This window comes from Phodopus roborovskii, unplaced genomic scaffold (genome assembly GCF_943737965.1).
Source record: "Phodopus roborovskii unplaced genomic scaffold, PHOROB, whole genome shotgun sequence".
Classification (NCBI taxonomy): Eukaryota; Metazoa; Chordata; class Mammalia; order Rodentia; family Cricetidae; genus Phodopus; species Phodopus roborovskii.
In genome coordinates this window covers 130,716-158,410 of record NW_026126102.1, presented here as the reverse complement: position 1 = coordinate 158,410, position 27,695 = coordinate 130,716, and the positions used below count along the sequence as shown (strand labels likewise).

General features: G+C 35.2%; 1 protein-coding gene across 9 annotated transcripts in view; it reads right to left on the bottom strand.

Annotated features, from left to right (window-relative positions):
- The window catches only part of Atrx (ATRX chromatin remodeler), a 150,973-nt gene that overhangs the window by 41,295 nt on the left and 81,983 nt on the right, over window positions 1-27,695 (bottom strand). For all 9 annotated transcript variants that reach the window (XM_051179455.1, XM_051179454.1, XM_051179456.1 and 6 more), the window contains 12 exons: window positions 26,002-26,135; window positions 25,387-25,563; window positions 23,464-23,557; window positions 21,952-22,054; window positions 20,042-20,266; window positions 15,930-16,071; window positions 14,837-14,946; window positions 13,582-13,728; window positions 13,269-13,446; window positions 7,042-7,179; window positions 5,493-5,668; window positions 3,183-3,300 (listed from right to left, as the gene is read on the bottom strand). In XM_051179455.1, coding sequence (XP_051035412.1) covers window positions 3,183-3,300; window positions 5,493-5,668; window positions 7,042-7,179; window positions 13,269-13,446; window positions 13,582-13,728; window positions 14,837-14,946; window positions 15,930-16,071; window positions 20,042-20,266; window positions 21,952-22,054; window positions 23,464-23,557; window positions 25,387-25,563; window positions 26,002-26,135 — 1,742 coding nt within the window. The remainder of the gene's footprint in view (window positions 1-3,182; window positions 3,301-5,492; window positions 5,669-7,041; window positions 7,180-13,268; window positions 13,447-13,581; window positions 13,729-14,836; window positions 14,947-15,929; window positions 16,072-20,041; window positions 20,267-21,951; window positions 22,055-23,463; window positions 23,558-25,386; window positions 25,564-26,001; window positions 26,136-27,695) is intronic.

Here is a 27,695-nt window from a genome sequence, read left to right as displayed (position 1 = left end):
ATTTTAGTTGGAATAAAGTTCTAATTAGTAATGCAACAATAATCTGTTACCAATCCCATAATGGAGGGGACACACTGTAATCACAATTAAAGGTCACTAAAAATACTTAATTTTCCCTTATATTTTTGAAATTTCCAAAATGTATCCATGGCCTCTTTATCTATTACAGATAGATAAAGCCTTGTTCCATACAGACAGACCTCCAGCAATTCTTTCCAACTATGACAACTTAAATAGCTACTTTCAAAAATTATGCTTTTGATATAAAATATAAATGAGGGAGAATATTCTAGGCAAAGACATTTAAATAACAGTTAATTACATAATAGTAATTTTACTACTATTGGAGGGAAAAAAAACAAAGACCTGAAGTCCATAGCAACACAAGCTGTGTGTAATTTAAGAGATTAAAAAGCCTTTAAAATGTACTACAGTGGGATAACCAGAATAAAAAAATCTTCAGGCTGTTAGCTTAAGAAAAAAAGACAAATTTTTGAAGAAAACTAATCCTCAGTCTAACCTCTAAGTCAAAGGAATATCAGGAACTATAACAAAAGTCCTTCAGGACACAGAGTAACAAGAAAGCGTGCCTAAAAAGCAACAGAACTGTGAAAAAAGATGAAAGAATTATTGGGGCTTAGGAACTGGAATGATCAAATCAGCTAAAGCAAATACGGATTAAAGAAATGGTACAGAAAATCTTGGAATTATATAGGACACAGAAAATTATAAACAAAGAGAATAACTGAATATAATTTTTGAAAATAAGTCACTACATTTTCTTTCAAAGACTTATCAAGGTAGGGAAAAAATGGTGAATGTCTGCACTTCCAGTACTCAAGAGCAGAGGATGACGAGTTCAAGGCCATCACCGAAAAAGTTATACAAACATAGAATATATATAAGATAAAATTTACATATTACAAGTGTAAAATCTAGTGACTGACTCTAGCCACAGAAATGTGAAACCATTATTACAATTTCAGAGACTTTTGGTTGTTGGAGCCTTTGTTGTATTTGCAATGTTGGGCATTGATCCTAGAGTCTGACACGTTAGCTAAGCACCATACCTCTGAGCTATGTCTCAGTCCCACAATACACTATATTGTACTATAGTACTATAATCACCACCACAAAACTCTATACTATGTATTCTCCATCTCCCAATTCTCTTTTCCATAGCACTTAGCCACACTTATCTAGTGAATTTGTAGATTTGCCAACACTTGACATTTTAAACACATAGTCATTTATGTATGGCTTCTTTTCATGATTGGAAGGGTGACAACTGCCAAATAATCCCATTAGGTGTATAATCCGTTTCTTTATTCATTCATTTTGTTAACAAACACAAACTGCTTCTACTTATTAAAATGTTGCCATCAACATTGCAATTTAAACTTCATTTCAATTATGTATAAACATCTAGGAGTAGAAATGGTGTACAACTCCTCTACATTTTGGCTACTTTTTACTTTCCTATTATCTTATCTATTTAGTTTGTTTAAAGTGATCTATCACTGTGCACCTGCCTTGCATTCATTTTCTGAGTAATAACATGGGTAAATGTCATTTGTTTATATTCTTTAGAGTTATGTCTTCTCAATTTCTTAACACCCACTTGTACTTGCAGGAAGAGGAAGTTTGAGATACTTTAGCAATATAACCAGAAGTTCATGATCCTATCCTAGTACATCATCTGATGCAGTGTAGGGATTACATGTGTTATACTATCACACCTGGCAAGGATGTCCATTTAAGACTGAGTTGTAAAAGTCCCTTATATGTGTTCAGGTACTAATAAGTACCTTATTAGATAGAATTAACATATAACTACCTCATCACAAGTTGTCTTTCATATTTTTATTCAATTGAGACAGGGTTTTACTGTGTAACATAGGCTTGTATGGAACTTGCTACAAAGCCAAGGCTGGCACCAAATTTGAGATCCTCCTGATATAGCCTCATAAGTACCTGGATCTCAGGCCATGTATTACCATGTCACGTTAGTTTTAGTTCTTAAGTATAGGTCTTCACTTTTTGCTAATTAACTGAAAGAGGGAGTGCACGGTTGGCGGGCATCCTCTTTGGGAAGATGAGATGAGATAGCTTGCTTGAGCCAAAGAGTACAAGACAGCCTGGAGAACACAATGAGACCCTAGCTGAAAGGGCCAGAGATGAATGGCAGAAGGGGAAGGAGAAAAGAAAGGGAGATGGGAGAGGCAAAGAAGGGAGGAAGAGAGAAGTGGCTCATGTTTGTTTTGTTTTTAGTTTTCTAAGACAGGGTTTCTTCATATAGCCCTGGCTGTCCTGGAACCCAATTTGCAGATGAGGCTGGCCTCAAACTCCCAAGAGATCTGCCTGCTTCTTCATCCTGAGTGTTGGGATTAAATGCTGTGCCACCATGCCCAGCCAGTTTTAGCATTGTTTTTTGTTTTTAGATGAGACATTTAGCAGGTTTTCTTACTCTATCAAGCCGCTTCCACCTCTCCCTTTCCTTCATTCTGACTGTCCTTTTTTCCCCTTGCCTACTTCTCCCAACCTGGTCTCACTATGTAGTAGGGTATACTAGAATTCACTAAGTAGATCAGGCTGGGCTTGAACTCACAGACAGGTGCCTACTACCATTCCGAACTAAGCATCTCATGTACCTCATGAAGCCACCAACTCCCTATGTATCAGAAAACAGGTATAGGTATGTGGCACCAAGTTTGACTTCCCTTTTTATTTTAAAATCAATAACAATATGCAGGTGGGCTGAAGGACAACTTTAACCTATATTTATTCTTCCTGTATGTACTCCTGTCTCTGCCTCCAAGTGCTGAGACTAAAGGCATGTGCCACCATGCCTGCCATGAAGTAGTTCCTAACAAATTAAAGGTTTTCTTCAAATATATAATATACAGACTTGTGGGGATTTTTCTTGTATATTTTTGGGGGTGAAGAAAAATCAAGCCGAGGTTCTCATATATGAAAGGCAAAGGCACTTCCACTAAACATTGATTGCTTGAAGTTTGTCCCTTGAACTTAACTTTGATAGTAACTGTAATGATAAACATTGCAATTTAAGCATACTTATTCAAATGTAAAATTTTTTGAAATGACAACATTATTTACACCACATTCTTCAGAAAAAGAGCATATACATAGAAAAGATTAAAACAACTGGATGTAATTGTTACCTGTTAAGTGATCTAAGTAGTACTGATAGAGCTTGCACTGAATAGCCGTCATTCTCACAGCTAGTACATATTCATGCTTTGGAGGCAAGAACTTTGTTAATGCTGTATAATCTTTCCTCTGCAAATAACAAGACAGAGATTGCAAATCAGTTATCTAAATATGTGAAAATTGCTTGCAGAGCTATCATATTTTAGAATTAAAAACACATAGTCAACATTTTCTTAAAGATATTTACCCTCTCAAATCATAACAGAAACCACATATTACTATATTTAATATATTTCATATGACTAAATAATATGATACATTGGTTAAAAAAGATACTGCAACATGCCTATTAGGTTTTAAATTCAAGTGGTTACATGTGATCACTTAACAAAATTCAAGTTTTCAAGATGATCTTCTCTGTATTCAAAAACAAATACAAGTAGGGGAAGACATGTGATAAGCAGTACTATCAAAAATGACTCGCTTTTCACATAAGTCATAGGAATCAAAAGTGTCACATAGGTAGAGTAGTGGTGGCACACCTTTAATCCCAATACTCAGGAGAAAAAGGCAGGCAGATCTCTGTTGAGTTCAAGGCCAGCTTGGTCTACTAAGCAAGTCACAGAGAAATCCTGTCTTGAGGAGAGAAGCCCTAGTCCCTACTTCACATGACTTGTCAGATCTACATGACCCCAACTGGATGACATTCCCCTACATATGGAATAGGGTGCATGTGAGAGGGCAGAGAGGGTAAAAAAGGGAGGGAGGGAGGGAGAGGGAACTAGGATCGACATGTAAAACAATAAACTAAATTAAAAAAAAAAATGCTTTGACTCCAAAATTTAAGTTCAAGGACAAGTTACTGGGGAAAAGGATTTCTATTTTTGTTTCTACAGAAAATGAAAAGATGTGGATTCCTTCCAGACTAATGTGGTTTGATCAAGCCAGACTGCCTGAAACAGAGTACCAGGTGATCCTACATTCAAAACAGCTGGACAAAGCAGCCTCGCAGACTACAGCCAGGATTTCTGCATCTTCTTAGAATCCCCCATGACAGCGCCCCTTACCAGCAGGAAGTAGTTTGGAAAGAACGACGCCCAAATTCCCAAATATTGTCTATAAATGTTTGTTTTCATTTAAATGGACTTGGTTATATTAAATAAATAAATATCCTGTCTTGAAAAAAAAAATAAAAAAGTTTCTCATAACCAAGTGTTGAGGTACATGCCTGTGATCCTAAACCTTAAAATGCTGAGGCAGGAGGATTAAGGGTTCCAAGCCAGCCTAGGTGACATAAAGAAAATGCATCTCATAGGAGGAAAATAAAATACCTCACCCAAATTATAAGGCAATCTGAGTTATATGCCAAACAGTAAAATATAACTATAGGAACAGAACAAATACTAATAATTGCTAAATACAAATAAATAATTACTTAAAACAAACAAAAAAAACCAACTTACTACTTGGGCAATAATAAGTAGTTAATAGTAGATGTAGCCAACCTGATCAAACATGATTGCCTTCCATGATAACCTTCCTAACGGGCAACCTGTGTCACTGTGGAATATCTTTGTAACTACCCTTAGTGTTTAGTGTCATAAGAGAGAAAGTAGATCTTGAAATCCCTGAATCGATAGCTAGATATTTATCTATGTATAAACATAAATTCACCTACAGTCCTATTTAAGTAACATCAGCTTGTTCAGAATATACCTGAAAGTAATGAAACTGGTGCACACTTGTATGTGTCTGTGAATGGATGTATGGATAAAGTATGAATGAATGGATGAATGATGTGTGTGTCACACCATACATGTGGAGACCAGGGACAGCTCTGTGGAGCAGATTTTCTCTTTCCACCCTTACATAAAATCCAGGGATTGAACTTTGATTGCTAAGCTTGTGAAGTAAGCACCTTTACCCACTAAGCCATCTTGCCAGCCCCTAAAATGCTGTGTTAAGGATTATTTTAAAATTAACTCCACTCTTAATTGATACTAGCCCGTACTATAGCTATTTCAAACAGTGAAGTTCTGAACACCATAGCACTTAAGAATTTTTTAATCTTAACTCCCTGTTCTTAGGACAACAAATCTAAACATGAACTTAACAAGATATGAGGCAAGGACATCAATCACCTGTGTTCTTAAACTGTGAGACATATTACAAATGTGAATCATTGACAGATTTTTTTTTAAAGCAATGCAAAGAGATACAATTATAAAACCGAAAACAGAAAAAGAAACAGAAGTAGTTCAAGCTTAAAGTCAGAAAATGATTTGGGATTGCAGTACCATTATTATAGAAAATATCAGTACCTGAACACATCCAGCTAGCATTTCATAGAGAATATGAGCACGCTTTTTCATCACTCTCACATCTACCATGGTAGAATCTGCACACTGACCATTTTGGATTGGATTTATGAATCTATTCCTGAACTCCTTGATGGATCCAAGCAAATTTTCCTTGATAAAATTAACCATGCAATGATCTAAGAGACAAGACAGTAGTTCATTAATAACATCAATGATGGAAAGACCCAAAAGAACTCCCCAATATATTGCTTATTACAAAAGTGCATCTCACAAAAGGAAGGGAAATAGGAGGCAAGAAAGGAGGTGAGGGGGAAAAAGACAAGTTTAGGGAAAAAAATCGGGTTCTAAGTCTGATCTAGAATTAGATAAATCATGAGAAATTGAGAGAGAGCATCCATAAATCCTACCCTTTATTTTTTCTAAAAAGTGGTTGATTCTAAATTACTATTCTTGACATGCAAAACAAGTGTATATAACTGTAATGATGATTTTATGGTCAGTGAGAACATCTTGTAAATAAAATATAAATACCAAATAAAAACAAAAAGGGAGTTAATACGCTACTGTTACTAAATTAGGCAGCTAATTCAGTTCTTGATTCAGCCGTAGGAGCCTTTAAAGGTGACATCAATTGTCCTATATTAAAAAACATCACAACGTAAAATAGCATCTCTAAAAAAAAAAGAACAGAAAAACAATGGAAAAAATGAACAAATTAAAAACCTGCACAATGGAAAACATAGAACTCTATAATGAGAATTGCAATTTGCTAAATAAGCTACTTTTCCATCACATGAACATGAGGGAAATTCACAAGGAACTTCTCTAATTATTGCAGTTTTGACCTCAGCCTGAGCAAATGCTACTCTAATACAAATTTGGTAAGGTTCACCTTTTTCTCATCTACACCTTCTAAAAATATTCACAGTTGGCATTTCTTTTTATACTGCCTGGCAAGGACAAACAAGGTCTCACTATGTAGTATTGGCTAGTCTTGAACTCACAAAGAGAATCTTCATCAGAGAGGGGTTCTTTTTGGTTTCTTACTATTAATTCCTCCAAACTGGACATATATCCTGACAAGTCATGTTGAGCCAGATGGTGGAGGCACAAGTCTTTAACCCCAGCACTCAGGAGGCTGAGTTTGATGCCAGGCTGCTCTATAGAATGAAGTTTCAGGACAGCCAAGGCTACACAGAAAAACCTTGTCTCAAAAACAACAACAACAAAAAGTTTTTAAAAAAAAAACACATGTTGAATAAGTACACATACATTTTGTATATTTTAAAGCAAATCATTGAAGAATTCTGGTACTTTTTAGACTATTTGAATTTCCTTAGTTATATCTGAACATGACAATAACACCGTAGTTTGCTACTTATATTTATACATCATTTTCACCTTACAAGCATGTTGCTCCTTTACAGAAGAATCGACTATTGATAATGGTCAAGGACTAAAACAAACAGAAGAAAGGAAAACAGCAAAGTTGCAAAATTATATGAGTCAACAGCAGAATTTTACAGCATAATGACATATAATAACTTACACTCAATCAGGTTATTTTGAAGTGGTGTTCCTGTTAAAATAATCCTCCTCCTAGATCGTATAGAGTTCATAGCTTTTGAAACCGCAGATGCTTCATTTTTTAGAATATGGCCTTCATCACAAACAACAAAATCAGGGCCTATAAAAATGTATACAAAAACAATGCTTAATTTAAACACAATGAAACTAAAAAGGTTATTCATGAAAGTATCTACAGTTAATCATTTTACAGTGCTGATCTTGAAAGAAGATAAGGCAATATCATTACAAGCACAATCATGTTTTATGTACCACTGCACATGGTTGAAGAGGCACTAATTAGTATTAATCAAATATCCACTACCAAGTATTAAAGTACTACTATAAATAATATTTAAGGTCCTTAAACTTTAAAGAATAAAGCTTAAAAGATTTTAGCACTAATTAGTATTAATCAAATATCCACTACCAAGTATTAAAGTACTACTATAAATAATATTTAAGGTCCTTAAACTTTAAAGAATAAAGCTTAAAAGATTTTACCAACAGAGCCAGGCAGTGGTGACATATGGCTTTAATCCCTAAACTGGAGAAGCGGAAGATCTCTATGAGTTCAAGACCAGCTAGGGCTGTCTCACAGAGAAATCCGGGCTCGAAAACCAAACAAGACTTTAACAACATAAAGAGAGAGAAAGATACTAGTGAAGATTACCCCCAACAGATTAGGATATTCATTAAAGAAATACACTTTGGGGGATGACAAAAAAAAGAAAAGAAAAACTAACTTTTGAAACTAAGATATGTTAGAATGCTTAAAAGCATTTTCACAATTAGAATGAAATATCTTCAAAGACAGTATTTTGGCACTAAATTACATTAAAATTATCAGCAAAGACAAAGAATAATTTATATATTTATAAAAAACAAATGTCAAACACTATTTTAAATAACATAGAGGTTGAATGAAGAGCTGTGTCAGTGGTTAGGAGAACTTGGTATTCTTCAAGAGGACCTGGGTTCTATTACCAACACCTACATCATGGCTTACAACCATCCATTACTCCAGTTCCAAGGGATCTGACACACTCTCCTGACCTCCACAACCAAAAGGCATGAACCTGATGCACAAAAATATGTGCATGGAAAACACCCACACATGTAAATAAAAATAAATATTTTGCTGGGCAGTGGTGATGCATGCCTTTAATCCCAGCACCTGGGAGGCAGAGGCAGGTGGATCTCAAGTGAGTACAAGGCCAGCCAGGGTCTATTAAACAGAGAAACCCCGTCTCAAAAAACAAAAATAGATATTTTGAAAGGGGAATAATATAATCACAAGAATCCATACAACAGCTGCAGCTTATTTCAAATAACTAACACTAATTGCTGGAACCATTTTAATAAAGCAGGTTGTTAAATTAGTAGGGGCAAGGAGAGAAAATGTCTTCTTCCAACAAAAGATCATATTATTTGAAAGTGACTTTCAAAAAATATAGGCTTATTATTCATTTATGTTTGCATTCTCTACATTTTAATTTCTAGGAATACTCGCACAAGTGCTCAAAATACATACAAAAAGAATGTTTCTGCCCAAAAGCTATCAAAGGAGGTCTATCAAAGAATTAGTTCAATTATGGCTTAATGTAGTAACTTAGATCTTAAAATAACAATGTTCATCTCTATGTTCAGAGCTCAAAAGAAATCATAAATATAGTATTTAATAGTTGCAATAAAAACGTCCCTCACCTGACAAATTAATTTTTGGTAAACCCATTCTAAGTTGAAAATTCACTTAAAAAAAAAAACAACCTACTAAATTCTACTGGATATAATAGTCTTACAAAAGTTATTGTATTATATAGGTTGTTTACTCTTGTGAAAACATGAATGAATGAAAGTTACAAATTGCACTTTTTAGAGGACTTTTCTTTTCTGAGATCAAATCTCATATATACCAGGCTGGCTTGGAATCTACTACACACACAAGAATAACACTTTGATTATTTGTTCTCCTACTTCTACCTTGCAAGTGCTGGGATTTAGGTATGTGCCACTGAACCCATTGTTAAATCTTGCACTTAAAGGCAATATCTTGCTGGGCATCATCATTAGCCCAGAAACATTAAAATTCTAACTTTAAAGTATAGTTTCTACTGAATGCATATATCCTTCACATAATAATGAAGTCAAAAAGAAAATCTGAACGTGAACCCAATAAAATCCATTGTAAGTCTATAACTATTTACATTATAAAATGCATTTGCATTTAAATAACCTAAAGTGGGCTAGAGGACATCTATACTCTGAAACTTTACTGTTAAGGTACCATGTGCATGCACATGCACAGAAAAAGAGGGGCGGGGGAGGGTTAATCTTGCTCAAGGAAAAGTCTTACTATTTCTGACATGATATGATTACTTTATCCAGAAACTCTAAATAGTCTATGCTAATAATGTGGTTTATGGTAAGGGGTCTAACAACCTTTCATACATCTACAGGAAATGGAGACTTAGATCATACAGAGAGGTAGTTAATGAGACATAATAACCAAGTCCAAAGCAAGTCAGCAGGCTGACAATAGTCCATGCACACAGTTATACATCACTACTGGAAGAAGTTAGCTCTCACCTTATGACTGTACTAGAAGATCACCACTTATGCCACCCCAGAAAGTCCTAGATCCCACCCATGTGTCTTTTTTTGTTGTTAACTTGTCAATTTGTATTATTTGAGTATAAAAAGCCATAAGTATGACTTCATGTTTTCCTGTGTCTTTCCAGTAAAATTAAACATGAAGTGTGCAGACCTTACTGCCAAAATACAATAATACTTAAATTTTGTTCATACACATACACACAGATTTTGGTCTTCTCAAGTTAAAAACTTAAAAGTATACTACTAAAAGTACTAAAATGAATTAGACCAATTTAAGCACATTAAATAGGAAAACACTTTTCAAAACTATTAAGGGAAAATGAAGGTATCATTTTATAATGTTTAATTAATGTTTCTTTTTCAATATATTACAACAATAGGTTGCATTATTATTTGATTTAAAATCAAAGTCAGGGCTAGGGATCTAGCACCATGATATAGTACTTGTCTTCCATGTACTAGGCCTTAGGTTCAGCCAGGCAGGCAGTGGTGGCACACGCCTGTAATCCCAGCAGAGTCAGGCAGATCTCTGTGAGTTCGAGGCCAGTCTGGTCTACAAAGCTACACAGAGAAGCCCTGTCTGGAAACATTAATAAACAAACAAACAAACAAACAACACACAAAAACACAACAAGGCCCTAGGTTCAATCCTCACCACCACCACGTGTTGTGTTTAAATGACTGTAGTCATTATGTGATACTTGTAGAAGCGGCTTTGTAGCAATTCAAAAATGGAGAAGCTGAGCTCAGGATGTCTATTACCTAAATACTAGGGTAAACCCAAACAGCTGCCATACTAACATCTTTCATTTGTCTAGATTCTGGACTGACAGCCTGCTTCTCCCACTTTACAACCTCCTCCCTAAGATTATGATACCTTAAAACTGCTTCTCTGGCCCTCACATCCAGCTTTTATCCTAGGCTTGAATTAGGATATTTCTTCTATATTACACAAACCCAAATATTAAAATACTCAGCTCTCTTATGAATCTTTGATGCCACCAATTTGCATCAAACCATAGGAACCATGTGTGGAAGAAAAGAAATGACTTCTAATAAATTTAGAGTTTGAGACTTCATACTATCTCTAATATTAAGGGGACAGTGACAGGGACAGGGTAGGATCATGCATTCAAGGCCCACCTGGACGTCACAGAAACACCTTGTCACAAACAACACAATTTAACAAAACACTAATAGAAATATCAATATACTGCTTAACAAGGATAACCTAGGCATTTCAATTTAAAAATTTAAATTTAAAAATTAACTAACAAAGGGACTGGAAAGATGGCTCAAAATCTAAGGACATCAGTTGCTTTTGTAAAGAGGCTAGGTTCAGTTTTTAGCACTCATATGGCAGCTCATAACGCTCTATAATTCCAGTTCTGAGGGATCTAACACACACTGCAGGCCTCTTCAGGTGACAAGTACGAATGTACAGATATATATGTAAGCAAAACACTTATACACACAAACATTTAAAAAATAACTTAAAATTAAAGTAAATAAATATATTTTAAAAAATAAGATCAGCATCTTATCAGTTAAAACTTTATTTAGAATTGTATTACAGATTTATCAGAATTTACAGATGTAGTTTTTAGGCTACATCAAGAAAAACCCATTAATTTCAGGTCAAGCTGGATACTACACACCTAGCTAGCATGACTGAACTGGTGCTTGGAATTATTCTCTGTGAAGGTAAACAGCAATATACTTAACTCCATGGAAGGGTTAGAATTGAAGGCATTTATTTACCCAGCTAACTAGCCCTCCCCTGCTTCATGCTCCAAAGAGCTCCTGCTTGTCCTCTGACCTGTTACTAACCTCTCACAAGACTGCTGTTTATCTTTTTATTTAATCTTAATTTTATAGTGATCTTTCTCTGCCCATAATCCTAAGTCTTGTTTCTAAAATTTTGAGTCCCTTCTCTTAGCTCCCTCTTCTTACCTAAAACTGTACCAACTTCATTGGTGGCTAAGAAAACAAAAACTCATTAAGTGGCAGCAAAGATGGAATGTGCTCATGAGTTAAATGAAGTAATGGGTAAATTGCTAGCCAAGATGTACTAACTAGGAGCCAAAGAGAATGTTTAAGAACCTCAAAAAGTAATGGACAAAGAAAAAGCCCAAGTATACTGGAATTCTATGCCATCTTCCAGTTTCCAACAGCATTCAGACAACTTTTAAAATAAAAGGGAGCTAGAGAAATTATCCAGCAGGTCAAAGTACTTGTGTCTTGATGCAAACTCCTGAGTTCTATCCTCCTAGGAACTCACAGTAGTGGAAGACTTACTTCCCTGACTTCAGGCTCAACTACACAGCCATAGTAATTAAAAAAAAAAAATTCCATTGGCATAAAAACAGACATGGAAAAATGGAATCAAATCGAAAACCTTGACATTAATCCACACACCTATGAACACCTGATTTTTGACAAAGAAGCCAAAACTGCACAGTGGAAAAAAGAAAGCAGTTTCAATAAATAGTGCTGGCATAACTGGATGTCAAGATGAAGAATACAAATTGATTCATGTTTATCACCATTCACAAAACTCAAGTCCAAGTGGATCAAAGACCTCAACATAAATCCAGTTACACTGAACCTGATAGAAGAGAAAGTGGGAAGTAGCCTTGAAGGCATTGGCACAGGAGACAACTTCCAGTAGCACAGACACTGAGAGTAACAATCAATAAATGGGACCTACTGAGACTGAAAAGATTCTGTAAGGCAAAAGGCATGGTCAATAAGACAAAATATCAGCCTAGAGAATGGGAAAAGATCTTCACCAACCTCACATCTGATAGAGGGTTGATCTCCAAAATATGTAAAGAACTCAAGAAACTAAACATCTAAACACCAAACACTCTTCTTTAAAAATGGGGTACAGAACTAAACAGAGAATTCTCAGCAGAAAAGAATATCAAGAGGCCCAAAGACATTTATGAAGTGCTCAACATCCTTAATCATCAGGGAAATGCAAATCAAAATGACTCTGAGACACCATCTTACACCTGCCAGAATGGCTAAGATCAAAAATACTGAAGACAGCTTATGTTAGAGAGGCTGAGGAGTCAGGGGAACACTCCTCCACTGCTGGTAGGAGTGTAAACTTATAGTCACTTTGGAAATCAGTATGGCAGTTTCTAAAAAAATAGGAAATTGATCTACCTCAAGACCTAGGAATACCACTCTTAGGCATATAATCAAAAGAGGCTTAATCATAACACAAGGACACTTGTTCAACTATGTTCATAGCATCATTACTCATAATAGACAGAACCCAAGAAAAGCCTAGATGCCCCTCAACAGAAGAATGGATAAGGAAAATGTACATTTACATAATGGAGTATTACTCAGCTGTAGTATACAATTCTAATACACCAACCACAGATCCCCAAATACTAAAACTATGAACAGCTAGAAGCATTAAGGATGATTTTATGCTATTTAAATTGTATTTCATATTAATAACAAAAATAAAACCTAAAGGACAAAGGAAGCCAGCTACTTAATAAGTGTTCAATTAATGACTCTTTAAATTAAGGATTTTGCAACTGGCATTGTAATGCCAGTGCTGATAGTACTTACCTGGATCAACTAAAGCTTTATTAAATATTTCTTTAAGTTTCCGACTCTTCACATTCCTTCCTTGAGCAAGATTTCTATACATCTCATACCCTATGATCATAACGCCACCATCTTCTTGCCATCTCTGTAGCATATAACTTCTCTCCTGAGGACGTTTTACAGTTGCTAATTCAGAGACCTTTAAAAATTAAGGTTTAATAGTAGTGAATGAGTTCTAAATATTGCCATCAAAATACACACTAGTAAATAAGAATCTTCTTTCCATTTAGGAATCTCATATTTTGTTTCAATAGGAAACATTGTTCAATGTTACCTCAAGCTTTTCATCATCATTTAGTCCCTCTTGCCACTTCTCAAATTCATTCATCCAATTCAAAGCTGTGTTAAGAGGACAAACCACTAAGGCTGTACTGAAATCCAGTTTGTCACACAAAAGAACTGTGTGAAGAAAACTGACCACCTACAAGAAAGCAAATAAAGTTATCATTTTCATTTCAATATCTACAAAAAAATTAGAAAAATCAAGCAATCGGAGATTAATAGTTGGTTTTAAATAATAAGCCAGCCAAAAAAAGCAAGGTCATAATTTCACAGCCATACAAAATACAGGTAAAGAATATAAATATTAAACCCAGTCGTAGAAATGAAGCAGTTTTAATAGTAAACAAAGATTTTAAATTCTTATTACCATCAGAGACAATTAAAAATCGAATAAGAAAGTTGGGCATTGGTGGCACATGCCTTTAATCACAGAACTTGGGAGGCAGAGGCAGACAGATATCTGTGAATTTAAGACCAGCCTGGTCTACAAAGTGAGTTCCTGTATAGTCCGGGCTACACAGGAAAAGCCTTTCTCTAAAATCCAAAAAGAAAAAAAAAAGTTGAATTAAGAAGTTAATTTCAGTAATTTCAGCTGGGCGGTTGTAGCTCATGCTTTTAATCCCAACATTCGGGAGGCAGAGGCAGGAGAATCTTTGTGAGTTCCAAGCCGGCCTGGTCTATAGAGCTAGTTCCAGGATGGGCTCCAAAACCACACGAGAAACCCTGTCTCAAAAACCAACAAAAAAAGTTAATTTCATCTTTTGTTCTTGAAGCTATAGGTAGTGACACCTGCAACCACACTGCCTCAATTCCATTGATCAGCAACTTTGCTGATCAAATTTTTTGTAGTCTGTCTAGAATATTTGTTTTTTAAAACTATTTCTTTTGAGATTATAAAGTAATTGAATCATTTTCTCCTTCCTTTTCTTCCCTCCAAATCTTCACATATATCCCTCCTTGCTCTCTAATTCATGGCCTCTTTTTTTATTAATTGTTTTTACACACACACACACACACACACGAGTGCATATATACAAACAGCACCTCTTTAAATATGCTTGCTCTAACTCTCGGTCTTCCCCTTTTAACACAGTATCTCCTATACAATATACAATATATAATACTTGAGAAGGAACTTATTCTTCCTTACTGTTGTATCTCTACAACCTGCCTAAAGTGCAGCAGAATCCAAAATACGTATTAATGTATGTGCAAAAATGGATAGGTTTATTTTCATTAGCTCTTACCTGCAAGGTCTTACCAAGGCCCATGCAGTGGGCAAGAATACACCCTGAACCTGGAGATTTCTTTGTCTTTTTCACAGACTCACAGCAGCAATCCCACATAAACTGAACACCTAAGAATAAGAAACCAAAACTTGTAAGAAACAGCAGGCTTTTGCCTTTTGTTTTATAAGATTTATTTTATGTACATGAATATAAACAATGAGTGCTGGGAATTGAACCAAGTTTCCTTACAAGAGCAACATGTACTCTTAGCTACTGAGCCATCTCTCCAGCACCCAAGAAACAGCATTCAAAAAACAATTGGTGCTAAAGAATTTCTTAATACAAATAGAAGAAGTTTTTCTGCTAAAGTAAATCAGAAATAAAACACAAGCAGACAATATGGGGATGTCTGTTCAATCACCCAAAACTATCATACTAGATGCCTCCATACCTAAGGATAGCCCAAAGAGGCAGAATAATACTTTTATGAAAATAGAAACTTTAGCCAAAGAGGGCATAGCTTCTTATCAAACACACTTTCAGGTTTATTGAATCCATCAGAAAAGAAATCCTGAGAGAAAATTATTTGTCCTGTAGTAGAAACTGAGCAATAAACAGAGCTGGTAATCCAAGAAGTAGGAACTGCTGAATTTCCCTGATAGACTACTTCACATATACATTTAAAAGTAACTTAGTAATTCTATACTAACACAGCAGAGAGTAGCACCAGTTGATTAACTTCCTAATACTAATGTTGGGAAAGAAATTAAACACATAATTAAAAATGCTGAAATGGCATTTCCCAAAGAAAGCTTTTTGGATAACTGTGCTTCTTCCTAACTGCTGTAGCCAAGCACTATGTACTTTAATTCTGCTTGCTATAGAGATTCCCACTTGTAAGTAGCACTTCTTGCCTATTTAAAATACTATGCTTGCAGTCACTAAAACTTGTTCTTCCTTAGTTCCTTATGAGATCTGTAACAGCTACAACCACATTATTTTTGATCAACCATGTACCCTCAGTGATTAACAAAGTGCTAAGAAAACGGAAGAAAACAAAACATAGGTAAAATTGAGCTAAAAGTGATTGAATCATTCAATAGCTTCTTACCATCTACTTGGTGGGGTTTCAATTTTATAACCATGTTTCTATGAACCTGCACTAAAGGTTCTTTGGTTTCTTCATCTTCATCTAAAACCAATTTGGTTGTTATTGGACACTTGGTAGGTGAAGCATCCTCAATTTCTATCACCTACAAAAAAGGGAGTTGTTGATAGTTAAGCTCATAAGAAATCTTTCAAGCAATGGTGGAATAGCAATCTTTTTTTTTTTTCCATTTTTCAAGACAGGGTTTCTCTGTTTAACAGTCCTAGCTGTCCTGGAACTTTCTTTGTCAGACAGGCTGGCCTCAAACTCACAGAGATCTGCCTTTCTCAACATCCCAAATGCTGGATTAAGGCACTTGCCATCACTGCCCAGCTTAGTATCAATCTTAACAAGACAGATTACCTAAGACAAAGACACACCTATTCTCACAAAACACATCCAATATGAGAAGATCCAGGTTCATGTTTTCCAGAGGAAAAAGCCTCACAAAAACTTGAAATCACTATAACCAAATGTCAGGAATTGGTTTATACCTTTCACCCAAATTTTTTCCAATACAGTTGCATTAAATAGACTTTTGAGTAAACAGCTATCTCAGTTAGTGAAGTACTTGCTGTGCAAGAATGTGGACCTGAGTACAATCCCCAGAATACATGGAATGAAGGAGGAATGGAGGGAGGGCAGTTGGATAGGTAAGCGAGGGGAGGGGGAAAAAAGAAGGAAAGGAGAAAGAAGACAGAAAGGAAAGAAGGAAGCTAGCCTTTGTGGTGGGAGAGAAAGGTATATTCCTAACCCTTACTGGCCAGCCAACATAATCTACGTGGCTAACTCCAAGTCACTGAGAGTCCCTATCTCAAAAATAAAGTTGATGGTTCCTGAGGAATGACACTCAAGGCTAAACTTTGGCCTCTACATAAATATGAACCTTACATACACAGATACATATATACTAACAACAATAAAAAATTTAACTGAACATATATACACAAGCACAAGTATGTGTACACACATATTTTTTGTTAAACCTAACTAAAACTTTACAGATGGCAACTAAGAAACAGATTTAGACCTAGAAAATTGCTTCCTGTTTTAACAAAAGAAATGTTTCTATGAACAGATTTATTGTTCCTTTCAAAACAAAGATTCTTGATTTTAAAAATGTAGGGATGGAGTGTGGCTTGATAGTACAGAGCTTGCCTAACATGTGCCAGGCTCTAGGTTCAATTCCCTAATATAGAAAACAAACAAAACTTTCAAAGTTCCAAACATGGTGGGAAAATTGATAGATACTTTTACCATTTGGGAAGTTCAGAGGCAGCCTAAGTTACATATTAAGTTCATGGCCTAACTGTGCTATATGAAATCTCATCTCTCAAAAATGACAAAAAAAAAAAAAAAAAAACAAAAATGGTTTTGAAGTGACAATTCACCTCCCTCCCATTCCTGAATGCTGGGATTACCAGCATTTACCACCACATCTACACTAGAAATTATTTTGAAACAAACATAAGATACTATGAAAATTGGTGCATAAAAAAGTTGTCAGGGTCTCCTTAAAAGGGTGATCTTTTAAAAATCATAGCAACATTATCACATCTGAAAATTGCAAATTAAATCACAGGTTTGTAAAAGATTATATGGATACTTAATTTACATGAAATTTTAAGTGATAAACATATCAAGAATAGTACTCGGAGACATTATACTTGAGCATAGGCACGTAGGCACAATTTTTATTTCATTATGCTATGTAACTTTTCTTAGCTTTAGTTTCTATACTTGAATATTAGAAAAGCATTTCAAGAGCCCTCAGGTGTACTGTGGAAACAAAATACACCAGCATATATTAAAGATTTAGTACATAGTAAATATTCATCAGTTACTATGTCCTAGCATGGATGATAATCACAACAAATCACAAGGAAACACCACAAAAAATTAAAAAAAAAATTTAAAAAAATTAAATTTCTTAAATGCCTTGGCCTGTTTGCAAGATATAGTGGACATAACCTTCAAATGGCACCAAGATTCTTGCCTCTTATTATAAATGTCTTGTATAATCTTCCCTCATTGAGTGTGGTTGAGTCCTATAAATACAATGTGATACTGGTCCCAGATATGACTAATCATCATTCTACTCAGACTTAATCCAAACATATTCTCCTAAGTGAGCCTGACCTAATCAAAGTTAACCATTTAAAAGACTGAAATGCTCTTTCATAGGCCACAAAACTGGAGCAAAATGCCATGTAGTAGAGAGACCTCTGGTAGATAAGGGTCTATGTATCCAACTGCAAGAAGCTAAAACACTGTTAACAGTTGAGAAAATACTATAAACTTTCATCTAAAAGTATAGGCCTGGGGAATTTCTTAAACTTAGTTTAACACTGAACAGAGGATCCAATAGTCATACCCAGCTAAGTCACTCTAAGAATGGTAAGATAATGAATTTATCTTCTTTAAAGAGGTTAAGTATGTGCTATTCCTTTTTATATAGGCGGAAAAGCCCTTGATGTCTGCAACCTCCTCCCTTTGGCAGATCTGAAACCACACAAAGTACCAGGGAATGTGGGGACTCCCCTCTACCATAACTCTCAATGCTTTGCATGCTTCTCTCGGGCTCTGATGCAAACAAAAAACACAGTACACAGAGGAAGTGTTCTTGATCTTGAACCTTTTGCCAGCCATGCTTGCATATAGGAGGTGGTCACTGCATGCAGAACCTGCTCACCTGTTACATAAAGATGGGAAGTTGTTTCCCTTTTATAGTAAGCTTTCTTTGCTTATTTCCCTATGTCTTTTTAAAGTAAATGTATTAATTATTATTATTATTACATTAATTTTTAATTAACTTCATAGCTTTCATGAAATCATTATTTTGGCTGTTTTTCTTCCTGTAGTTCTTGGTGAAGTGGTAGCTGGCTTTAACTGATTTTAAAATGTATTCTTATACCTGCTTTAATTTTGTGTTACCTTTACACTGGGTTCTGAGCGTTACTAAGGAATGAACTCACCAGAGAAGGCCACTCAAAAAGACCCCCATAAAAAGCCAACAGGTGTATGCATCCCAAGAGATGTAGAAGTCACAACTCAGAAAACCAAGAATCATGAAAATGCAAAGCAATGCAGCTTAAAAAAGAAACACATTCCTCAAAATCCTATTACCTAAAGACACAAATTAAGATAAGGTCCTAAAATATTTAAAATATCCTTATCTTTGTAATGTTATAGTCCCAACTACTGATAGATGATGATATCATAACTGGATATACTCCAAAATAATCTAAAGCTAAGTAAATACATAAAACAAATCCGATACTGTTAGCAATGGATGAAGATGGAATAATGGATACATGAAAGATTTCTGTATTATTCTCCATGTGTATTTGACAGTATTTTCGCTTTAAAATTCATTCAAAAACAGAAATCCTGAGGCTGGAGAGATGTCTCAGAGGTTATTAGCTCATACTGCTCTTGCAGAGGACAAGCATTCAGTTCCTAGTACCCATGTCTGTACCTAATTCCAGCAGATCTGACATTGTCTTCAGGCCTTCATGGGCAACCACCCACACATATGAAACAAACTCACATATACACATACACAAACACGTAATTAAAACTAACATAAGCTTTTAAAAAAACAAACATTTTATAAATGTAAGAAATAACTTAGAGCTGTCAAGATGGCTCGGCAGATAAAGGTACTCTCTACACAAGCCTAGCAACTGAGTTAGATTCCCATAACCAACAAAAAAGCAAGAGGAGAGAACCAACCACAAAGTGCCCTCTAATAAACACATGTGCATGTGGCACATTATGTAGCCCCCACGTGTGATTTTAGAAAATAAAAAGAAAACTTTAAAAAAAGTCATTTTCCTAACTACACTACAATAATTTTGGTGATCATGTAAGAGTTAAGTGTTTCCGAGTACCTAATTAAACAAAACCTAATAAGCAATGTTGCCACTGGTGTAAAAGAACCTAATAAGCAATGTTGCCTCTGGTGTAAAAGAATATTACCTAGAAATCTCCAGTTTATTAAAACTCTTGAAAACCTGTTCGCATCTGTGACATGTCTATGAAAGTTATATACCAAACAGAAATAAGTGGGCTACCTCTCTTAATTTGTCTCTCTCACGTTCCCTCTCTGCAATACGCTTTCGTCTCTCTTCCTCTTCTTTAAGGGCATTCTGAGTTTCTGTTCTTAGTTTATCATCTTTAAGAATCTTGCGAATTTTCTTTCTGCCTTTTCCAGGTGACTTAGAATCATCATTTTCATCCTCTTCCTCCTCTTCCTCCTCCTCCTCATCATCTTCCTTCATTTCTTCTTCAGAATGGCTCTGTAGCATTTAATATAAGAAACAAACAGTAAAAAGGTTCTAATTCTTTCACAGGGGTAGAAAAAAACTTTATTAATTATATCTACAAATAAACAAGTATAAAATAAAAATTCAATTAAACCTAGACAGTGGGAAAAAATGAGGGCAAATGAATCAAATTAGGCATTTATTTTAAAAGTGTACACAAATATCTAACAAAAACATGAAAAGATATTCAAAATCACAGATCAGAGAAAAATAAAATCAAAAACCACAAAATCATTTTAGGCATATTATAAAAGTTATTGGATAATAAGAGCAAGTATAAGAAACTAAATGTTGAATATATGAGGTGGTACAGACTGCTAAATGACGTAACCAATATAAAAAAGTATGTGGAAATCCTTTAAGAAGTTAAACAGAATTACTGTATGACCCAGCAATTACAACTTGTATCCATACCAAAAGCAACTAAATGTAGGTGTAAAAAAAATAAACATTTGCATATAATTGCCTGACTCAAAACAATTAAAGGAGAAAATAAGCAATGTTCATTAACAGATGAATGAATAATCAAAATGTGATATACACATGCAATACTTTATTCAAATGTAAAAATGAAATGATGATATATACTACAACATGATTTAAACTTGAAAACAATTTAGCAATGTAATAAGCTGGAAGAAAAAACAAATATTTTATGTACAAAGTACTTTAAAATATCAAATTCATGAATTACAATGATCCAAAAGCTAAAGATTACACAGAACGGACAAAGTTCAGTGGGTCTTGGGCTGAAGAGATGGCTCAATGGTTAAAAGGGCTTGCTGTTCTTCCAGAGGACTTGAGTTTGGTTCCCAACACCCACATCCAGTGGCTCATAATGGCTCCAGGGGATCCGTTGACTCCTTTGATACCTGCACACATGTGGCATTAAACTCATATAGACAGACGCACAGACACATACACAAGGCATACATGTGTGCATACACACACACAAACAGACATGTACACACATAAATAAAAATCCATCTTTTTAAACTTTTGAAAAATCCAGTGGGTCTGGGATTGTTCCTTGTAAAAGTAATTAAGGCCACTGAATAGAATATAGTATATTTTAACATATTTCCAACATTAGATTTTTCAAAAAGTGAACCCTTCTGGGCTGAGAGATTATCTAAGGAATAGGGCACTTACCTAATATGCATGAGGCCCTACGTTCAATACCGAGCATGATACATAAAAATAGCCTCTGACAGCACATAACCTGTCATGTCAGCACTCAGGAAGCTGAGACAGGAAGGTCAGGAATTAAAGATCAGGCTGGGCTACATGAACCCTATCTCAAAAACAAAACCATGATCACAATACATTGTGTGAAAAAACAATTTCGAATTTGGAAAAGGAAAAAAAAGAATGAAGGTAGTCACATGAAGTTCATAATTGTCTAGTATCTAAAACTTATGTTTATATTATACTGTAATCTTTTAAATGTGAATAAAATAGCATATCACAACTAAATTAAAGACTTTGTTGGTGAATTAGGGAATTAAAGAAAAAAAGATTCTTTCAACAAGAGTAAGATTTAAACAAGAAAATAATGCAACTACTGAATGGAATTAAAAAAGAAAATAGTAAATTCACTATAAAGAATAATATAGTGTGTAAAGTATATTTCAAACAAACAATAAAGCCATTATTGCCTTATTTTCACTGGATGAATCCTCTTGAACCTTAATCCGTCGTCTTTTCTTTTTCTGTTTATAACTCCGCTGATTTTCTTCCAATTCTGCTTTCTTTGCAGACCTGAAAATTTTAAATATAAAATGAAATAAAATGCTCCCTGATGAGTTACACACTACTTTGCAAATACCATGGCAGGATAATGAGCAACATAGACCATATTATTATTTTAGTAATAATAAAAGGGACAAAGTGTAAAATTTTATCATCTTAACCAATTTTATTTTTAAGGACAGGGTTTCCCCATGTAACATTCCTGGCTGCCCTGAAAGTCGCTTTGTGGACCAGACTGGCCTGGAACTCACATAGATCCACCTGCCTCCTGAGTGCTGAGATTAAGGCATGTACCAACACTGTCTGACTTTCTTAGTTTTGTGTGTATAATTTAGTAGTGTTAATAATACTGACTTTTTGGGGAAACACTCTCAACTATAAGGCATGTGCATAGCATGCATAAGAACATGGGGTTTCATTCCCAGCAGTACAGAAATCAAGCAATTAAAAAAAAAAAAGTAATGAGGGCTAGGACTTGAGTTCAGGTGGTATAGCATTTGCTTACAAGTCTAACCCCTACCACAGTGTAAAATGGGCATGGTAGGAAACCCCTACCATGTCAGCACCTAGGAGGTGAAAATAAGAGTAATGACAGTTCAAGGTCATCCAAAGCTATACAGTAAATTGAAGGCCACAGTGTCCTGGCTTTAAAAAAAAAAAAAGGAAGACCAGAAAAAGAGGAAGCTCCTGGGCCTTTACCTCAATTGGTAGAGTCTTTGCCACGAATAAACAAAGCTCTGGGTCCAATCCTCAGCACTATATAGACTATGTATAGTGTTTTATTAACATATATTCATTTGTACAATGTGAAGGGTTTCATAAACACATTTTTATTCGAGCATAACCAAACTCACTCCCCATCCCTCTTCTCCTGACTTCCTCTTCATTCTCTCTCACTCTGTGTGTGTGTGTGTGTGTGTGTGTGTGTGTGTGTGTAGAGAGAGAGAGAGAGAGAGAGAGAGAGAGAGAGAGAGAGAGAGAGAACATACCGATGGCACATGTGTCCCAGTTAAGACAACTTGTAGGCAACAATTTAGTTCCAAGGATCAGGCTTATCAGCAAGTATCTTCACCTGCTGAGCTTTGTCACTGGCCTCACTCTTGTAAAATTAATTTCAAGTCAAAATATTATACATGGTGTTTATTCAACTTTAATTGCAATCGTAGCCATTTTTCAAATCATTTGAAAGTACATTCAGGTTTTTGCAGAGGGGAGGGCACAGCACATATGCAGATAAACAAGAACAGCTTGCAAGATTGGTTCTCGCCTTCCACCATGCATGTCCTACGAACACGCTCAGGCCATCAGGATTAGCAGTGGGCAGTTTTACTTACTTGGATATCTCATCAGCCCAATGTCTAACATTCTTTGAAATCTAAAGCAAAGCACACAAACAAAATAACCTGTGTAATACTGACCTTGTTCTAGGCCGTTGTTCATCCTCAGATTCACTCACTTCTTCACTAACTCCTGACTCTTGAAAGTCCGTTTCTTCTGAATCCTCACTGCTCACTTGAATTTAGAAAAGAAAAAGTACTAAATATTTTTCAAAAGAAACAAAATTAACTTAGTAACTAAACATTAAAACATTAGAGAGTTATATAAAGACCATCAGGAGTATGTGCATGTGTGCGTACATACGTGTGTGTGTGTGTGTAGATCGATACATATTATATAAGTCATACCATTCAAGCACAATGTGGTGCCACACCATTAATCCCAGCACTCAGAGAGGCAGAAGCAAGTGAATCAATGAGTTCAAGGCCAGCCTGCTCAACATAGTGAGTTCCAGGACAGCTAGGGCTACACAGAGAAATCATGTCTCAAAAATTAAATTAATTAATAAACAACGACAAAAAAACCCCAAAACAAGCCAAAACAAAATATATCATTTAATGATTCAGATATTACAGGCTGAACAACTTTTTTATAAGATGTGAAATGCTCCAAAATCTGAAGCCTATGAATATCAACATGTTCCATGAGTGGAAACATCTAAATTCATATGTTAAGTTGCCTTCAAAATGCAGGTGCACTAGGAATACTTCATATGTACAGAAAGGACAGAAGACAAACAGAGTTTGTGTTTTGACAAGGATCTCCTCCTCCAAAAGATCTCATTATTTACACAGCAATATCTCAAAGGAGAGAAAAAAATCCCACTAAACCAAAGCATTTCTGGTACTAAGCACAGCAGATAAGGCATAGTAAATCTGTACTTCTAGATGTAATTATAGAACTATATGTCTACATTAAAATGCCAGGGTTCAGTAGCATATGGATTAACAAAATGTAAGTCAGACATACATATATAGCCAATAATCAAAGGTAAATTAATACAAAGTAAGTCTAGCTACAAGCAAAGGAGGTTACTCAAGATAAAGTGACTATAAACTCTCTTCCAATGTGCTGGACACAGAAAGTATAAGAGAAATGATAGCAGGCAGATTGGTTGTTGAAATCAAGACATATAGAACGACTCCTCTCTACTAGGAGGAAGATAAAAGACAGAACAGCTGTTCAATGCCATGGTCATCTCCCTTTGTCTGCTTGTACTGGTTAGTTTTTTAGTTTGTTTGGTTGGTTGTTTATTATTGTTTTTTGTCAGCTTGATTTCAGTGAAGAATCACTTGGGAAGAGGGAACTTTAACTTAGAAAATGTCCCCACTAGACTAGGCTGTGGGCAAACCTGGAGGGCATTTTCTTGATTGATGATTGATATAGGAGGGGAGATGAGCTCTGGACAAGTGGTACTGAAATAAAAAGCAAGATGAACAGCTTAGTGGTGCACGCCTTTAATCCTAACACTAAGGAGGCAGAGGCAGGCAGGTCTCTGTGAGTTTGAGGCCAGCCTGGTCTACAGCCCGAGTTCCAGGACAGGCTTCAAAACAATACAGAAAAACCCTGTTTCAAAAAAACAAAACAAAACAAAAAAAGCAGGATGTACAAGACTTGAGTAATGAGTCAGTAGCAGCATTTCTCTATGGCTTCTACTTGCATTCCTGACCAGCTTCCCTCAGTGATGGAAGTCAACTGAGAGTTCTAAGATGAAATGAACTTTCCTCCCCAGATTATTTTTGGACATGGTGTTTATCACAGCATCAGAAACCTTAAGATATTCCTGGCTTTGGTTATGACAGGCTGAACTCCAGAACTAGAGACTGTTAATGACAAAACTGTTAAGAGTTGTTTAGTAATACAGTGGGGCCAAATATGAGATCAGATATGTACGGATACTCTTCAAGGTGTTTAGGTGTCTGAACAGATATACTCAAATTTCAACACTAGAACTCATTCATAAAACAAGTATTTTCTTTACATTCAAAATTAAAATGTCTTACCCTTTCTTCTATTTCTTCCTTTGGCATCTTTATGTTCTTTAGGCTTTGTCATTTTTTCTTCTCCAGATTCTCCATCACTCACAGTCAGTTTGTACCTCAAAAGTCTGTGCCTGTATCTTGGCTTCTTAGATTCTTCAGAATCTGAATCTGATTCGGAATTGACTTGAGTTGGGGCTTCTAAATAAAGAAAACGTATTAATAAAGCCCTTTTTGACAGACTTTCTTTTAAATGTTTTTAAAACTATTCTGTCTATTCAAAATTACCATAATTTATGGAAAAGTTCCTTAATATCAATGAGATGCGCACCTTAGTATCATTGATGACAACAGGTAATCACTCATCGGCCTTGGTTACTGAATATAGACTAAGCAACACCAGTATGCATCACTTTATATAGTATTTTTGCATACATGTTTATTGACAGTAAGTGAACAAATAGAATAGCTCCCACAATTATCATAATGTATGCAAATGAATTGTGATAATATTTGAAGCATTTTTTTAAACCCTCAAAGGCATTTACTGAGATTTCTTGGTCAGATAATCTTCACAGACTGAATGGCTAAGGAATTAAACTATAAATCCAACATATAACTTCTCTTTGGGGAGCTCACCCTCATCTCCTGGGATTTCTTCACTTTGTTTTCCAATTCTCTTTTTCTCTCCTTCAGGTTCATCATCTGTAGATCCAGCCTCATCAGAGGAAAGATTGGCTTTAATTTCTTCTAAAAGCATCTTCTTGGCAATTCTTTAGAGTAAAAAAATAAAAATAAAAAGCTGTATTTTTGAGGGGATGATGTACACCAAATTAAAAACAAATTATCTGTATCAAATAAGAATACATACTATCAAATAGACTTTATACTCCATGTATGAGACTGGCAAAAACCATGTTCTAACATAAGCTACCAAGGAAGACTCTTGAAAATGTTCACTGTACTGATCATTCCTCAATCCTATACAATTGAAAACACTCATATATAGAGACTACTAATTATTTTGACCAATTATAAGTTGACACTGCCATCCTACAGTAACTAACATGCGAAATAGGCTAACAACAGTAAAATCCACTTATCCAGACAATGGAATACAAAGACAAATCTCCACACGAGAAAAGATTCTCAGAAAAAAAAAATGTATAATCAACCACTCTAATAAAAGACAGCACCTTCAACTACAGGATAATATGTTTGGACCTTATATTATAAAAAGGTTAATCAAAGTAACACCATAAATACAAAGTACTAAAGCAACCATCAATCAATAATAGTCAAGCTGTGGCAGAGAAAAAAGATCAGTGCCATTTATTACATGGTGAAAGAACACAAATTATAAGTGAATTTTAAGTTTCAGGAAAAATTAAGTACTATAGCTTTGCTCATACAATTTCTCAAGATGCTTCTCAAGACAAATTTGCTAATAGAAAATGGACTGCTTAATGTAAACACACCTTTTACTAATATCCTGAAAATACACTCCTAGGAAAATTTCCAAATTTGCACTAAAGAAAATTATCTAAAAGTATAAAATAAAAGCAATAATGAAGTTTTGTATAAGTCATAATCATGGATCAGTCTGAGTACCCTTTGGACCTATACTCATAAACCACAGTACCTAATAAATGAAAACCTTATAGAATGGCTCACAAAAAAGGTGGCAAGATCCTAAACATTTGTCATGATTTAATGTTTATGAGATAAACATCTATTCAGCAATCAAGACTAACTGATTTCAGTGAAAATGGTACTGTTGAGACTATAGAGCCTTCCTTGGGTTTTGTTTCTTTAAGTATCACTATATAACCTGAACTGGCTCCCAAGTGCTGGGATTAAAGGGGTATGCCACCAGACCTGGCCATATCTGTTGTTTGATTTGAAACCCTTCTTTACCTTGCTTAGGATGCAGTTTCATTTCAATCAAGAATTCACTCCATGGTGACACGCAGTAACAGATGCTAACTAAGGCGTCAATTGTGACATATACAATGTTCACTGCTATTTACATTTAAAGATACAGAGCAAACACACCAACTATGCTGAAGCAAAAACAGGACTCACTTCATAAATATTTATTATATACCATTTTCTACTATCTCCTTCTACAGATGGATCTGAGGATATGATAGAAAATCACCTGTAGATACAGGAAGCCATGGATGACTTTACTTTTTTGGTGGTTTCTGCTCTGATTTTATTTCAATGAAGTATAGATTAAATCACCTCAAGTTAACTTTTAATAAAGTTGAGGAAGCAAGCTTTTCTCTTAGACATGCAGATCAGGGGTTCTGGCTTATAATACATATAAG